The sequence below is a fragment of the Gloeophyllum trabeum genome, assembly GCF_000344685.1.
Source record: "Gloeophyllum trabeum ATCC 11539 unplaced genomic scaffold GLOTRscaffold_00008, whole genome shotgun sequence".
Lineage (NCBI taxonomy): Eukaryota > Fungi > Basidiomycota > Agaricomycetes > Gloeophyllales > Gloeophyllaceae > Gloeophyllum > Gloeophyllum trabeum.
The window spans coordinates 618,565-633,499 of NW_006920417.1; the positions used below are offsets into that span (position 1 = coordinate 618,565).

Consider the following 14,935-nt stretch of genomic DNA (forward strand, 5'->3'; position numbering starts at 1 on the left):
GTGCGTGCCCCTCCTCGTTTCCCTCGAAAACACTGACAGCCTCCGTGAGCAGCTCCGACGAGATCCACGCCCCCGTCCCGCAGCGCCCGCTCCTCCACGCGCAGTGGCTGCACTCGCCCTCGCCCGCGTCCTCGCGCGCCAACTCCCCCTTGTCCCACCGCCACGCCCCGCGCGACACCTCCTCGCAGCTCAGCTTCCGCTCGCTCGGCGAGCACGACGCCCTCATCCAGCTGTACAGCTACAGCCACCCCAGGCCGGAGAGCGAGGACGGCGCCGCGCGCCGCTGGGTGCGGTGGATGCACCGCCAGGGAATGCGCGCGTGGGTGCTGCCGTGCGTGCTGTTGGGGAGCGTGCTGGTGAAGTGGGCCATGGGGCTCGGGTCGTACTCAGGTGCGTGGAAACGTCGACGGCTGGGGTGAGCTGTGATTGACGTGGACCGGCCGCGAGCAGGGCAGGGGACGCCGCCGCTGTTCGGCGACTACGAGGCGCAGCGGCACTGGATGGAGATCACCGTGCACCTCCCCGTGCGCGAGTGGTACACGTACGACCTGCAGTACTGGGGGCTCGACTACCCGCCGCTCACCGCGTACGTCTCGTGGCTCTGCGGCATCGTGTGAGTGCGCCCTGTGAATCCTGCGCATGGTCACACTTGACGCTGGGTGTTGCAGTGGGTCGTGGTTCGACCCGGCGTGGTTCGCGCTGGATAGGTCGCGCGGGATCGAGACGCCCGGGAGCAAGGTGTACATGCGCGCGACCGTGCTGGCGCTCGACACGCTGGTATACCTCCCCGCGGTGCTGCTCTTCACGCGCGTATGGCACCCGCACCGGTCGAAGCGCTCACAGGTGCGAGTTGCGATGCTCGTTGCGCGGGACGCTGACGTGCTCACGGGATGGGGCGGAAGAATGTAGCGCTGATCACGGTGCTGCTCCAACCTGCGCTTTTACTAATCGACTTCGGGCACTTTCAGTATAATTCTGTCATGCTCGGTGCGTCCGGCGTGGGCTTTGGTCGTGAGTGTGCTGATGGTGTGGGTAGGGTTCACGTTGCTTGCGTTGAATTGTTTCGCAAAAAATCGCGATCTGCTGGGCGCGTTCTTCTTTGTTCTGAGTCTCGGGTTCAAGCAGATGGCACTGTACTACGCGCCTGCCATCGGCTCGTATTTGATCGGGAAGTGCATCTATCTCGGACCAAAAGACGGGTAAGCCGTGCGCATACATCCATACCACACACACCCCAACCGCCTCCGTAGGTTACAGCTATTCATCCGCCTGGCATTCGTCACCTCCGTCACCTTCCTCCTCCTCTTCCTGCCCTGGCTCCCCCCCTTCGCCCCGCCCCGCGCGATCCTCGACCCCGTCTCGCGCATATTCCCGTTCGACCGCGGCCTGTTCGAGGACAAGGTCGCGAACTTCTGGTGCGCGTCGAACGTGGTGTTCAAGTGGCGCGCGTGGCTCGAGCGCGGGGCGCTCGTGAAGCTGTCGGCGGGGCTCACCGCGCTGGGGTTCTTGCCCGCTGTGGTCACGCTCGTCCTGGGCGGGGTGAGGACGCGCGTGGCGCCTGTACCCGATCACGCAGAAAGCGAGAAAGAGAAGGAGAAGAGCGACGGGACGACGCCCGTCCTCCGCCTGCTCCCCTACGCGCTGCTCACGTCCTCCATGGCCTTCTTCCTCTTCTCCTTCCAGGTGCACGAGAAGACTATCCTGCTCCCGCTCCTGCCCGTGACGCTGCTGCTGTCGGGCGCCGCGCCGGATTCGGGCCCGTTCGCGTGGTGCGCGCTCGTGAACAACGTCGCGGTGTTCAGCATGTGGCCGCTGCTGAAGAAAGATGGGCTGGGCACGCAGTATCTCGCGGCGATCGTGATGTGGAATAGGGTGATTGGGTACCGGCCGTTCAGGGTGCGGGAGGGGATGTTCGTGCAGTATTTGTCGATGGTACGTGAGCGACGGATGCGCTTGACACCCCGCCTCTGATATTGATTTGTAGGTGGTGTACGTGACCCTGCTGCTCCTGCACGTCCTCGAGATGCTCGTGCCCCCGCCCGCACGCTACCCGGACCTCTTCGCGGCGCTGAACGTCCTCGCGAGCACGCCCGTCTTTGTACTTACGTGGCTGTGGAGTATTAAATGTGGTGCGCAGGCGCTGTGGGCGCTCGGCGGGCTCGGGGCGGGAGCGGGCGCTGGGAGCAGGCATAAGCGGACGACGACGCTGTCGCCGGTGAAGGAGGGGGAGGAGAGGGTGCAGGCGACGGGTTTGGGTTTTGGGGTTGCTGGGGAGGTGCATCAGAGGAGGGGATCGAAGGGGGATGCGCGGACTACGTAGTGGGATGTATTTTGTTTTTTTGTATATTGGAAGTACTACTGCAAAGTCTCCCCCTCCCGCCACAGCTCACGTGGCGCGGCGAGCGAGTGTGCCGGCGGTACGTCAGAGCAGGCGCGGTGATGTGCAGCGCTCCTATGCACCCCGAAATCATTACTGCTCTGTCCTAATATTATTAGTAATATCCAGTTTCCCTACTCACCACACCGACGCCGACGATGCTGTCTACTGTCGCCCGCGCCCACGCCCGCCCGCGCTGCGTCCCGGTCTTTCGCTCCTTTGCTACCGAAACCGTCTCCGCGGGGACGAGCGCGTCCTCGACCCCGCCCCCGCCCCCGACGAGACCCCCGACCAAGCAGCCGCGCACGCGCCTCTACCCCGCCCCTCGCCCCGCCAAGTCACACCGGCACCAGGCGCTCCCGCAGCTGCCCCCGACGTTCGGGCGCAACCAGCTGCTGCCCGTCGCGGACTCGACGCGCGCGCTGCTCGAGTCCATCGTCGCCGAGTTCGAAGCGCCCATCCGCTACGCCTTTGCGTACGGCTCGGGCGTGTTCGAGCAGGACGGCTACGGCCCGACGAGCGCGGGCGCGCCGATGGTCGACTTTATGTTCGCGGTCACGCACGCGGACCACTGGCACTCGATCAACCTCAACCAGCACCCGGGGCACTACCCGCTGCACGCGCGCATGTTCGGCTCGTCCTTCGTCGCCAAGGTGGAGGACGTCGTGCCCGGCGTGTGGTTCAACACGCTCGTGCAGATGAAAGGTGTCGTGAGTCCCGCCCGCTGCCCCGCCGCGGTGTATTCTAATCTTAATGCGTCATAGAGGATCAAGTACGGTGTGACGACCGTCGACAACCTGTGCTCGGACCTGCTCAACTGGCGCACGCTCTACCTCGCGGGGCGCATGCACAAGCCGATCCGGATCATCAAGGACGACCCGCGCGTGCGCCTCACGCAGCAGGTCAACCTCACGAGCGCCGTGCGCGCCGCGCTGCTCACCCTCCCCGCCGAGTTTTCAGAGACGCAGCTGTTCGAGCGGATAGCCGCCATCAGCTACAACGGCGACCCGCGCATGATACTCCCCGCCGAGAACCGGAATAAGGTCGCCAATATCATCCGGAAGCAGAGCCCCCAGTTCAAGGAGCTCTACCACCGGCTTGTCGTTGGCTTGCCCGGCGTTCACTGGCCGTCGCACTCTAGCACCATACAGCAGGACGTCAGCCCGCAGGCGCGCTCGGCGCATTTGAGAAAGTTGCCGAGCAACTTGCTTGCGGGGGTTGAGCGGAACTATGTCGCACGCCCCGATTTGCCGTCAAAGGCGGCGGATGAAGGTGTTTACTGGACGAAACTGGCAGGCGATGAAGGCCTGCCCACGGTTCTGCATCACGGTTAGTCGGTCCCGTTCATTTTGCACGAGAAAATCCCGCTCAGTCTCCCGCCACGCAGAGATGAGCCAGATCGTACGGTACCCCGCAGCCATCCAAACACTGAAGGGCATCGTCAGCGCAGGGCCCGCCAAGAGTATCCGGTACTCCGCCGAGAAGGTAGCAAAGTGGTGGCAGGGCAGGAAAGCGAGTGCAACGTCCTCGTAACCGCCCCCGCCCCCTGTGCTTGCTTCATCTTATCTGCGGACGGACGCTTGGTTGCTTGGTGGCTGGCCGATCCTTAGACGGCCTGGATGTATCGATACTGCTGCAGTAATATTCGGATGTAACTTACGTGCCCATACTTATTCGGAACGAAAGACGTAAAATAAAGCTCAATTCATCCATACATGTGTGGTGTATCGGAGAGAGCGTGATACACGTGGTTGGCTATAGGACGAGTGTACAGGGACCGTGTCGCGCGGGGTGCAAGTGCTACAATGAGAGTACATCGTGGTTAGACTGTGATCCGCAGTGAGCCAACGGGTATTCAACATTTGCTTTGTAAATTTCTGATACACTACGATCAGCTTCGAGTTCAAACGAGAGGTTTGTCTGACAGCGAGAGGCTCATGGAGATGCCAGAAATGCCAGAGTCTATGACGTCCGAGTCCCGGTTGTACCCCTCCGGCACCGTGATGGTGGTGTCGAGAACCAAGGCGGGTCGAGAGGGGCGGGTCTCCAGCTCGACGTCGGTGTATACCTCAGCGTTGTGTCTTCCGATGTACTCGCGTAGATGGAGCATCAAGCGCGAGGACTATTTGAGGGCATGTTAATGCGAGTTTGCCTCCTACATTGGCGGGCATTTGGACACTTACGGTTACTGCGTATGTGGCGGCCAGCAATCTGCAAGATGTTGCATGTTCGTTAGTAAGTCGTGAATGAAATAGTGGGAAAACGTACGCTTCTCCTACCACCACTGTAGGTCGATTCCAGAGAGCAAGCATGATCACCAAGTTATACAAGGAACTTGCTGCGGCCATCAACCTGTTAGCTGGGACCTTCAGGTCAGAGCTTCGTACGCTTTACCTAGGATGCTACACAACCCAGTCAGTATTAGTATCCTGTCGGAAGACGGCCGGACCTACACGAGGAAATAAAACGCTCCATCGTAGATGAACAGCTGAAATAGGGGCGCGACTGTCTGCGCTTCGAAGATGCTGAATCCCTGCGCCCCGACCGTCCGCATGAACTTGTACATCGTAAGTGCAAAGAATATCGCTACATAATCGCTATCGGTCTCAGCCCGTCAGAGTAGGGTCGTCGCGACGCACCATTGACACCGACGTGGAAGGTCCTGATATATGACATTCAATATCACCTACATGGTTGGTGATTCGAAGACATACCAGCCGATGATGACCAGGCTGTCCTTCTTTGGCGGCGTCAAGGATAGGAAGCAGCCGTGCACGGGGACGCCGGGGAGCCGCGGGGTCGAGTGTTCAGACGCGAGCGTGATGGAAGCGGTTATTATACCGGCCTGTGGACATTGTGAATTTCTGTGACCTTTGGCAGGAACGCTGTACCTACGGCGGTTTCCACTGAATTTGGGGGGTTATGGGTATGATATCAATAATGAGAGCGAAGGAATTTACCGAGATACAAGAAGCACACTACGAAGAGGACTACAGAGCGACTCAGTACGGTCTAGAATATCTGGCCATCAGACTTACTCTTGCGACTGCAGCCGTATAAAGCCCATATTCTGACGCTCAGGAGGGCACCACCTAGCCAGGATGCGATGGATACGGTGTCACTGGAACAAATATCTTGTTAATATCTGTCATTATTTCGAAATCAGCATGGGCACTCACAATGCGTAGAACCGCATCCACTGGGTGCAGCTATATTTGACGTTTCATTTGTGTGGTCTCCGTCGCCATGTTAAACCAGAGCTTACAACTGCAAATGGTATCAGACTTTGGGACATGGAGCATCACAGTGAATAAATTGCACCTTCTCCGTCAAGTCTGTTCTTGTGTCCACTACAGACAACGGTCATATGGAGATAATTCACTGAGCTCTCAGAATACCCTTACCCACAAGGTTCACCCTGTGAAGTCTGTCAGCGCGCATGTTTCTGCGTGTATATAGGAATCACTCGCATTAGTGTGATGGCTATAAGGTACCTCAAGAGTAGGTACAAGACTTTGGCCAAGGTCCATCTCGAACTGGCAGCGGGTCGTTGAACTCCATTACAGACAGCACAAAAATGTCTTACTTCCACACCGTTTGTACCTACGGCGGAGATTATTACATTCGCTCGAAACGTATGCTGCGGATCTCACCTCGTCGCCTAAGGTGAGCAGGATATCATAAGCCAGCCAAGCGAATGCGGCAGCTTATACGGTGGCAATATTAATCACATCATTCCCGAAAGCCGAAGGAGCGGGGGCACTCACCATTCACATAATTGACCACCTGAATATCAGCTAGGACAAGGTCAATGGTTGACGTATCCATGAAGGACGATACGGAGGACACTTGTCAAGAAAGCTCGGTCAGAGGACCTGCCTTGGTCTATACCATGGGGGGAAGACCAAAGGGTACATAAGCGACGCTCCCCAGGCTTATATCCGACACAGAGAGATAATACGGATCGCCCCCGAGTACGAGCGTCAACGCAGGCTGACAGGGAAGGTGGGGACGTTCGGCTTGATCCCTACTTCCCTATGTCCAAACCCCAAGAGAATCATGCGGCGGCGCAAGAGGACAAGAAAGGAATATAGTGAGGACGGGCCCTGGCGCTAACATGGAAGGCACGCGAATTGCCAAACCGCGCATTTTGATCTCTCCCGAAATGAGGTGTGGTGTCGCCGAAGAGGATGCGAGATGGCATTATTACCTTTCCCATTTGGATGTTCACCGCACACAGACGCTGGACATTCCGTTGTCGAGTGCTACAAAGGTAGCGATATAATGGGGAATTGTCAATGTACAGAAAAAGCAGAGAATGCCGTACTTGTTGAAATACTCTCCTTTACTGAATACACCGCAACGGTTACATGTGTGCTATCTTCAGAATTCATTTACTTCTTGACGTCAGAGCTTTCACAGTGCGTCTCATACGAGCTCATTACAAAGGCGATCAGTTGTCCTGGACTGTATGTGTTACCTTGAGGCTTGCATAGCACGCTGCTGCCATGCGGGAAAGGCGGGAGGACGTACAGCGAACGCGAACGTCGATCCAGAGGGGGACGCGTCGGACGCGACGCGATTCATTTCAGCAAGGGCGAGGACCCCAAGAAGTCATTCATTATCCGAAATAGAAGCTGCACAGGTCGATCCTGTTTGATTCGACTTTGCTCATGAGTACGCAGTTTGCTGGTACAAAGTGCTTTGGCTCTCGGCGTATGTGTTCATAGCAGCAAGCAGACTCTGGAAGGATATTCGTTTCACTGCTTTCGTTGCGTGCGAGTGTTGCCATGATGACCAGTACTCGAGGTCTTGCGGATCCGGGACTAAGTAATGATATTGCCTAGTTACAGCGGCTTGAACCATATCAGCCCAGAGTCTCAGACTACCTTTGCTTTCGTTTGGCTTCCATCTGTTTTATTGCTTGCTGCCGGGTTGCACTCTTTTGCTCTGCTCAATAAGCTTTATTATATTTCTTGCTTGCTCTGATGTCTGAGCTATCGCTGCTGCCCCCTTTGCCCCCCTCTATGCCCCAGACTCCCACCGCGGAAGTCCCATCGCAGCTTGCCAGCCCCTCCGGAAGTCCGCACGGCTATCCCACTCGTACAGTTGCTATCATCAAGAACCATGCTTTGGAACACCGGCTTGATATCGAGCCTCGTATACTCGAGGCCAGCTTCGAGGTTTGCGAAGCGTTCTCATTCATTCAATGCATTTAGACTCATATGACACCCCACCCAGATCGTGAAGGAAAGGCAGATGGAGTTCGATATGGAAACGGACCCGGAAGCTCTCTATGAGCTGTTCGGGGAAGACGCCAGATCCTTTGCTGAGTTCGTCTGCATTCCACTGTGTCAATCTATCTATATGAATGCTTGTGCCTGGAATATCTTAGAGGTCCCGTCTGGGTGTACGTCCTGGAGCGCCGGAGGGCCGTCGAAGTCTGGAAGACCCTCATGGGCCCCGCAGACCCCGCGGAAGCAAAGGCGACCGCGCCCAACTCCCTCCGCGCCCTCTACGGTCTGTCGCTCGAGCAGAACGGATTCATGGGCTCGCCCGATCTCGAGACTGCCGAGATTCAGATCGCGTCGCTCTTCGCGTCCTCCCCGCCGTTCCCTTCTACCGAGCTCCCGGACGACTTGGCTTCGCCATCCAGTCAGTTTGCCTCTGGTTCGGTGCGGTCGATGTCCTCCTCTGTTATGTCGGCACTGCGCAAGTCTACCTCCGAAAATGGTAGCGGCAAGACAGGCTTCAAGGCACGCGCCATCCCAGCGACCGTCCTCGCCCCGTCTATCCAGCCCCGCCAAAGTCGCGCGGCACTCCTGCGGGCAGGCGTTCAAGTCGACAAGGTACAGGTCGGCAAGCGCGCCCCGTTGACGAAGGAGCAGTTAGCCAAGACATTCGCCGACGTTCCCGGCCACAAGTTCCGCTCAGGTTCGATCACGGTTGCCTCGACCGCTCCCCCTACGATTGCTCCTCGCATGACTCGTGCTGCGTCCCTCAGGATAGGTAAGGGCGGTGTGGATGCTACCCCAAAGCCCATCAAGACCCGCTCGGTCTCTAACGAGGAGACGGGTAAGGTCGCTGCTGAGAAGAAAGCCGGCTTCGAGGGCGTCCCTGGGCACAAGCGCAGGGAGACTATCACCGTCGCCAGCGTGAAGGCGCCGACCGTCCCCCCCAGGATGAACAGGAGTGCCGCGCTACGCGCGATGAAAGACTCTGCTCCTCCTTCTTCCTTCAATCGTGAGTGCCTGTTGCTGTCATACGATGTGGCTTCTGGTATTCACGAAGACCCCTGCGCCGTCCCGTCAGTCCGGACCTCCTTTGATCAGGCGCCACCGTCGCGGAGCTCCTCACGCCAGTCGATGAGCGGACCCAGACCGTCCTTGTCTCGCCCGCCTTCCCAAGCCAAAGTTACGCCGCCTGCCGCGCCACGACCCAGCGTATCTCGCACAACATCCCGCGCCAGCATCTCCCGCTCCGTCTCCAAGGACGACATATCTACCCCAGCAAAATCCACCGCCAGCTCGACCGCGAATGAAGAGAAGCCCAAGCCCAAACCGCGGCCGAGCAGTCTCCAAGGCCCGGTGCTCGCCCCGCGCACGAATAAGAGCGCTCTCTTGCGCGCTGCGAAGATGGCGAAGGAGGCCGCGGAGAAGGCCGCGGCGCCTGTTAAAGGCATGAAGTCCAAGCCCGCGAAGGCGGTTGCGGCGTAGTCATCCTCTTAAGCTGAATATTCATGCCCGAATGCCTCTTCCACGACAATACCCTGCGCGCATCCGTCCCGAAGATATCAACGGATATCATATACGCATCTCAGACATATGCTTGATTTCACTCATGCACAGATCCTACCTTCGAAGGGTTCTATTTCGATTACCAAAAGTTATGCTTGTTTCTGGGTTTTGGTTCCTATTTATCGTTTTCGATGTTTAGCCCCTTCTTGTTTATGAGGTCGATGTTGTATAATGAACAATCTATAGGCGATGATGCTATTGCATCGATTGCGAAGGTCCTTCTCGTGTTGCCCGCTGCTCATACGGCATCTCGTGAAAATGTCAAAAGCACTGCTCACGTAGCTCTTGGGCGCTTGAGGTAGGAGTGGATGCGTCCCCGGGGGCGATATCAAGAATACAACTCTTCAACGAGGATTAGTGGCATATAGCTACAAGACAAACCAAACAGTTCCAATATCTAGTCTTCACCGAATAAACGTTTCCTGCGTAAGAGGACCATCAGCGCTAGGAACATCGCGACTTCCCGAGTCAAGAGTGCTTACACTCTCTGAGGAGGTTCGCTGAGAACGGTCGGACCCCCGATCATCTCCCGCGTCCACACGTCCCTCACGAACCACCCAATATGCCCGACCGCGCATCCCACGAGGTCGCCCGCTGCTGCTCGCCACGTACCATTAAGCAACCACGAAAAACCGACGAGAGCCAGGGGTAGGTAGGGTGCAGTTATGGTGATGAGACCGAAGAGGGATATCGGGGTGGATGGGTGTCGTCTCGACCAGAGGTATATGGGGACGAAGGCTAAGGGAGAAGAGAGGAAGGGGAGGTTGAACAGCGGGGAAAGGGCCTTGTGCAAATAGTTTAGAGAGAGAGAGAGGCTGATGTGAGGAGTACTTACGAGGAGCATTAGAGAGGAGAGGAAGAGCAGCCAGAAGTAATCTGCTTTGCGGTTTGCAAAGGACGACTCTTCAAGCATGCGGCTGTACCGCATGCTATCGCAGGTAGGTCAGCAACGTGGTGGTGCTTTAAGGGACCAGAAGCTTACAAGAAGAACATATGAAAGATGAAGTCGAGTGACAATGTCCCGAAATAGAAGAACGTGGTCAACGCCCTCCACGGCTAGCGATGAAACCGATTTGAAAAGTCTGTGCAATGTATAAACCAGAATGCTACGCACTTGCACGTTAATGAAAGCAGACTTGAAGCTGAAGTACAGCTGTAATGGGGTGACTAGCTGGCATTGCTTCACGCAGCAAAGGATACGTTCAGGTCACTATATTCGGCTGTAGCGAATTCAGTACTCACAACGGCCAAACTAGTCAGAACCGACAGTACCAGCCATCCTCTTGTTATTGGCGGTATTTGGACTATCCAGGCCTCAATCCCGACAGGCATTGCGACCGGCTTTGGTCAGAATGCGGTCGAGCAGGGAGGCGCCCGGTGGCGGGGTCGATTGCACGACGTGTCTGATCGACATTACGTAACGGAGATAACCAATGCTCTACTTCTGTACTTCGCCACGCTCGTCGCGCTGAACGTCTCCCAGGTTTTTACATTATTGCTCGCTAGTCTATCCCACCTTTCGATCGCACATACATTAATCCACAAATAATTTAAACAACTGAGTTCTTCTACGGTTCAAAGAACGTCCGTGACTGGCGATGGCTCGACTTGTGCTTGCTCTTTGGAACCACAGCGGACGACCGGGCGTCTTCCTCCTTGATTCGAGAGAGCTCGTCTTTCAGCGTCAACAATGACGAGAAGGGTCTTCCCCATGCTCCTAGCGGGCTGGGCGGTGGGGAGCGCGAGTACTCTGGAGCAGGAGTCCGAGGCGTCGCGGGCACTGATAGCACTTGTGCATAGTCTTGTTCTTGGACAGGCGGTTTCACTTCCCGGGGACTAGAGCTGGGTTCCGTAGGCTCTCTTCTGATTAGCATGAGCATCAGGACGACGCCAGATATGCTGCAGAGAATCATCTGTGGAAAGAAGCCGATACTATCTAAGTGTCGTCGATGCCTGGTCAGCAATGATGAGAGTACGGGGCGACAAGGTAAGCACCTAGTAGTATACCTATGAAATAAGATCTCAGTAATCAGAATTACTACCGGGATTGTCACGACATACCGTCGAAGCCAGGTGCATCAGGCATTGTGTTCCTTAGTTGTGGTATGATCAATAGTATCGCGAAGACCGAAAGTAGGCGTTTGAGCAGGGGTATCTGCGGGCTCTTCCAAGCCAGATAGACTTGTCCTAGCGTGACATGCGCCAACATCCAGTTGACATGGAACAACGCAAGCGTATACGTCCGCGCATCCGTCGGTCTCCGTATCTTGAGATCGATCTCCCGGCTCGGGACTGTCGTCGTGCTGCCATCGGTGATGTTGACGTAGCTTTCCACATCGGAACTGACAATGTAGAAGTTGGACGTTAGCTCGATGGTTGCTAGTTTCTGGATCGGTACGTTCTCTCCGGTATCTTTGTTAACAGCTCGGAGTGTGCTCGTGAGGAAGTAGTTGTCGAAGGGGAAGAGACGGGCTTCATGGACATCGAGTACGTGGTCGCTGTCGAATTGGTACAAGTTCTGGATGCTACTCGGTTGTGAATATTATTAACAGCGGACGAAGTACCAGGAAACTGACTCACATGCGCCGCTGTCCGGTGCTACCCACCCAAGGAAGATAATCCGGGTCATATTTGACGGCTGCATCTTCAGCTCTGAAAACGGGGACGTAATTTTAGGTAAGCTCCTGTGTGCTGCGTGACTGCTTCGTATCATATCCTACCCGTCGACGTAAATATCCAGGGGAATAGCGGGTACTCCGCATTGCAATACTCCATGCATTCCTTCTGAGCCATTCAAGAAGTTACCTTCACCACAGCCGATGATTGACCATCGTACGCCAACACTAGGTTCGTCCACATCGACATCGACATCTTCCCCTAGCAAGACAATCTATAGCCGCGCACCTGTCAGCGTTGCTCAGGTGAGATGCGGCGCAGAAAGAAATCCTCACTCCAGGACTGGAAGCGACCACTTCATCCAGGATGGGCTTGAAGTACGACTCCTCCTCGGCCGCACCGACGAACGCGAGCGAAATGGAAACGATAAACAGAAGCGAGAAAAGAATGGCGATGACCACAACAGCGGTCCGCTCGAACGGGATGATGCCCTGGTACGAGCCGCTCTTCTGCCCCCGCCTGAGGTGGATGCTCCCGAGTTTTGTGCCCCCGGTGGAGCGTCGGGCGTGTGTGGGTAAACGAAAGTCGGGATTAGGCGGCATTCCTTGCAATATAAGTCCCTGGCATGAAATCGAAAACGAAAAGGAGCGGAAGGTGGTATAGGTACGTGGTAGACCACTACTAGTACCTGCGCACAAGGCCGAGTACTAACGTTATATAACGGGCGGGGTAGGTGCGCCCGGTGCTTCGATATCGATGATTCCAGGCGAGTTAAAATCACTCAGGTAAGCGACATCAGGGATGTACAGGAGTCAAAAACTGCTGCGGCTGTTCCCCCCTCCTGTGCGCCCGCCTCGCAATCAGGCTGATACTCTCTGGCAGGTGTGGGTGCAAACCCAGGAGCTCACTGATTTACAGACGCGCGTTAGAGGAGGAAGAGTAGGATTATATAGGCCGACGTCCGGCCAAGCGATTGAAGACCTCCGAGTACGATGATCTTCTTCGTGATACCTTCCACCCGGATTCAGCGTGCAATGGGGCTCGAAGCTGCTTCTTGTACCCCTCTAACGCCGCCTCGGTTCTATCCACTCATCCTAATAAGTACTGCCTTGAACATGGACAACATCTAGCATGAGTGGGATAATTGGTATGCCACAAGGCCATTTACTTAAGGACATGCTCTGTCCGTGTCGAGGTTGACAGTTCGTTTGACAGCTGGACGAATCAGCGTGTCGTAAACCCGGTGCGCCAGAAATCTATGCCAAGCGCACGCAGTGGGAAGGGTTTGCAGAAGCTGCAGGAAGGTGCCGTAAAGACTGCGAACAGCCAATCTATCACTCACGCTCTGCCGAAATACAACTGATTTGACGTTTAGAATGGTCGGGCAATAATGCCGAGTGCAATCTAAGTGCATTCTGATTGGCCGGATGGGCGCCACCAAGGACACCTCCATGCATCAGACTTGATGGACACGCACAAGGATTGTCAGGCTGGTCCATCTGCCCGCAAGAGCTCTGTCAAAGTATTAATCTCTTCCATGGGCCCGCCCGGGTCTCCTTCTGGCCCTAGCACTCCCAGTACCTCGCGGCTGAGAACAAGATAGGACCGCGCCTCCTTCAAGCGAGCGTCCTCGCTCTTGCCAGGTACGCCTTGGATGGATGCGTTCCACGCTGTCTTCGCCAGCTCTAGGGCATGCATCCCTTCATCCACATATCAGCGCGGGCCAGGGCGGTGATAGTGTTCAGTCATCATCTCACCTATCAGCGGGTAGTTTCGGGGGTAGATCATACTATACAGCCCGAGAAGCGTCAGACCCGCCTCTAGTGCCAGGGCATACTCCCCGTCGTGAGAGGTCTTGCTGAAAGCCTCAGAGAGCGACGGAAGATATGAGTCATGCAGGAGCGGGAACAGATCCGGAGGGAGCTGCGGGAGGAGATATCGACTGGATAGAGCATGACTATGCACTCCGGTTAACTGGATTCGTTGGCGTAAGATGGCCTCCAGTCCCTTGAGGTCCTCGGGAGACGGAAAAGGGACCGGGTTTATCTTCCGCTGAAATGTGCACGCGACGCAGTTGCATTTGAAGCCATACCTTGATTGTAGCTGGTGCTGACGCACGTCTAGCGGGATAGCTGGGTCTAGGTATGGTATTGTGATCTAAGAAGGCGTCTCAATGTCAAGGGCCGGTAGGGCCTTGAAAGAGAAAAACGGTAGGGTCTGTTGGTGATTCTTGACAACATACCTCTTCGTCTTCCGCAACGTCCGCAATAGCTACTACCTCCATGCACGGCAGGTCCGCCTCTTTTAATTTGTATTTTACCACTGCATTCGGGACGCAAGAGTGGTTGAATAATCTACTCGTGAGCGGGAAGATTCCATGTGCGAAGGCCGTGAGATGAGAGTGCAACACAAAATTGTTGTTGCCGAAACGCGCATATAGGCTGGAAGCCTCCGGGCTCGGAGATATAGACGTGCTTTTCCCGCATACCGGAGGTACGCTGTACCCAACCGACGTGTATTCAATCAGAGTTTGGAAGACAGAGTACGGCGACGAATCATCTTCCCGAGCTGGATCTTCGGCAGGGGATTCATGAAGATTTGCCAGGGTATGTGACAGCAGGACGGCATCGACCTTCTCCTCGTCCGGAAGGCCTTGAAACGCTGCTGAAGCCGTATACCTAGCATAGTATTTGCATATGGATCTGTGATGGGCTTTCCATTGCCGTAGCTGACCTGCACGACGTAGGATGGAACCGATTGCGAAGAGCATACAGTCAGTGCTTACACTTCTTCCCGCAATACCAGTAAGATCCACACCCGCCGCATTTCAAGAGGGGGTCTCCTGGCAGTGGAAGACAACCGCACCAGTCACAGCGTCGACCCTTCTCACTTATAAGAAGAGCAGTGGTCCACGCTGGTACTGATACTATGGTCTCCCCCGCACTCAACGGCCGAACTGCAACGGCGGTGTCTCTCGCAGTGGGATGAGGTCGTGTCTTGACGTTCTTGAGATTAAGCGTCGCCATTTCGGTCCTCGTCGCTGAGGCTTGGCTAGCTTTTCAGAGCAGCTTCAGATCGTCGACCGAGGTAAGCGTCTGTCGGAGCCCACAAACCGAACCGGTCTGAGTTCCGCACGAGTTTGCCG

At 56.1% G+C, this 14,935-nt stretch overlaps 7 protein-coding genes across 7 annotated transcripts; 3 read left to right on the plus strand and 4 right to left on the minus strand.

The window, feature by feature from the left end:
- Nucleotides 1–311: 311 nt before the first annotated feature.
- On the plus strand, nucleotides 312–2,320 carry GLOTRDRAFT_77221 (ALG6, ALG8 glycosyltransferase; the record flags this gene model as incomplete). The annotated part of the gene is made up of 8 exons (XM_007868697.1): nucleotides 312–390; nucleotides 448–613; nucleotides 669–849; nucleotides 903–987; nucleotides 1,037–1,199; nucleotides 1,251–1,527; nucleotides 1,600–1,932; nucleotides 1,985–2,320. 8 exons carry the CDS (start codon nucleotides 312–314, stop codon nucleotides 2,318–2,320), a joined length of 1,620 nt encoding a protein of 539 aa, XP_007866888.1.
- Nucleotides 2,321–2,491: 171 nt separating this feature from the next.
- On the plus strand, nucleotides 2,492–4,087 carry GLOTRDRAFT_77226 (Mmp37-domain-containing protein). The gene is made up of 3 exons (XM_007868698.1): nucleotides 2,492–3,087; nucleotides 3,142–3,706; nucleotides 3,765–4,087. Exons 1-3 carry the CDS (start codon nucleotides 2,536–2,538, stop codon nucleotides 3,908–3,910), a joined length of 1,263 nt encoding a protein of 420 aa, XP_007866889.1. The 5' UTR covers nucleotides 2,492–2,535; the 3' UTR covers nucleotides 3,911–4,087.
- Nucleotides 4,088–4,280: 193 nt separating this feature from the next.
- Nucleotides 4,281–6,235, minus strand: GLOTRDRAFT_139156 (uncharacterized protein; the record flags this gene model as incomplete). Its single annotated transcript, XM_007868699.1, has 17 exons — nucleotides 6,145–6,235; nucleotides 6,031–6,083; nucleotides 5,964–5,980; nucleotides 5,848–5,913; nucleotides 5,786–5,795; nucleotides 5,697–5,731; nucleotides 5,557–5,586; nucleotides 5,416–5,498; nucleotides 5,338–5,367; nucleotides 5,273–5,283; nucleotides 5,092–5,222; nucleotides 5,017–5,039; nucleotides 4,831–4,963; nucleotides 4,772–4,779; nucleotides 4,646–4,715; nucleotides 4,561–4,588; nucleotides 4,281–4,499 (listed from the first exon to the last, which is right to left on the minus strand). The coding sequence occupies exons 1-17, from the start codon at nucleotides 6,203–6,205 to the stop codon at nucleotides 4,281–4,283; spliced, it is 1,008 nt and encodes a 335-aa protein (XP_007866890.1). The 5' UTR covers nucleotides 6,206–6,235.
- Nucleotides 6,236–7,264: 1,029 nt separating this feature from the next.
- Nucleotides 7,265–9,394, plus strand: GLOTRDRAFT_121687 (uncharacterized protein). Its single transcript, XM_007868700.1, has 4 exons — nucleotides 7,265–7,560; nucleotides 7,619–7,710; nucleotides 7,773–8,620; nucleotides 8,690–9,394. Exons 1-4 carry the CDS (start codon nucleotides 7,366–7,368, stop codon nucleotides 9,091–9,093), a joined length of 1,539 nt encoding a protein of 512 aa, XP_007866891.1. The 5' UTR covers nucleotides 7,265–7,365; the 3' UTR covers nucleotides 9,094–9,394.
- A 67-nt stretch (nucleotides 9,395–9,461) lies between these two features.
- On the minus strand, nucleotides 9,462–10,523 carry GLOTRDRAFT_77229 (Der1-like protein). Its single transcript, XM_007868701.1, has 6 exons — nucleotides 10,417–10,523; nucleotides 10,289–10,354; nucleotides 10,157–10,230; nucleotides 10,010–10,103; nucleotides 9,657–9,958; nucleotides 9,462–9,596 (listed from the first exon to the last, which is right to left on the minus strand). Exons 1-6 carry the CDS (start codon nucleotides 10,504–10,506, stop codon nucleotides 9,572–9,574), a joined length of 651 nt encoding a protein of 216 aa, XP_007866892.1. The 5' UTR covers nucleotides 10,507–10,523; the 3' UTR covers nucleotides 9,462–9,571.
- A 219-nt stretch (nucleotides 10,524–10,742) lies between these two features.
- GLOTRDRAFT_129965 (uncharacterized protein) lies at nucleotides 10,743–12,392 on the minus strand (the record flags this gene model as incomplete). Its single annotated transcript, XM_007868702.1, has 6 exons — nucleotides 10,743–11,110; nucleotides 11,170–11,181; nucleotides 11,236–11,699; nucleotides 11,755–11,826; nucleotides 11,895–12,064; nucleotides 12,126–12,392. The coding sequence occupies 6 exons, from the start codon at nucleotides 12,390–12,392 to the stop codon at nucleotides 10,743–10,745; spliced, it is 1,353 nt and encodes a 450-aa protein (XP_007866893.1).
- Nucleotides 12,393–13,275: 883 nt separating this feature from the next.
- Nucleotides 13,276–14,816, minus strand: GLOTRDRAFT_42690 (uncharacterized protein; the record flags this gene model as incomplete). The annotated part of the gene is made up of 4 exons (XM_007868440.1): nucleotides 13,276–13,490; nucleotides 13,548–13,947; nucleotides 14,033–14,523; nucleotides 14,576–14,816. The coding sequence occupies 4 exons, from the start codon at nucleotides 14,814–14,816 to the stop codon at nucleotides 13,276–13,278; spliced, it is 1,347 nt and encodes a 448-aa protein (XP_007866631.1).
- Between the last annotated feature and the right edge of the window lie 119 nt (nucleotides 14,817–14,935).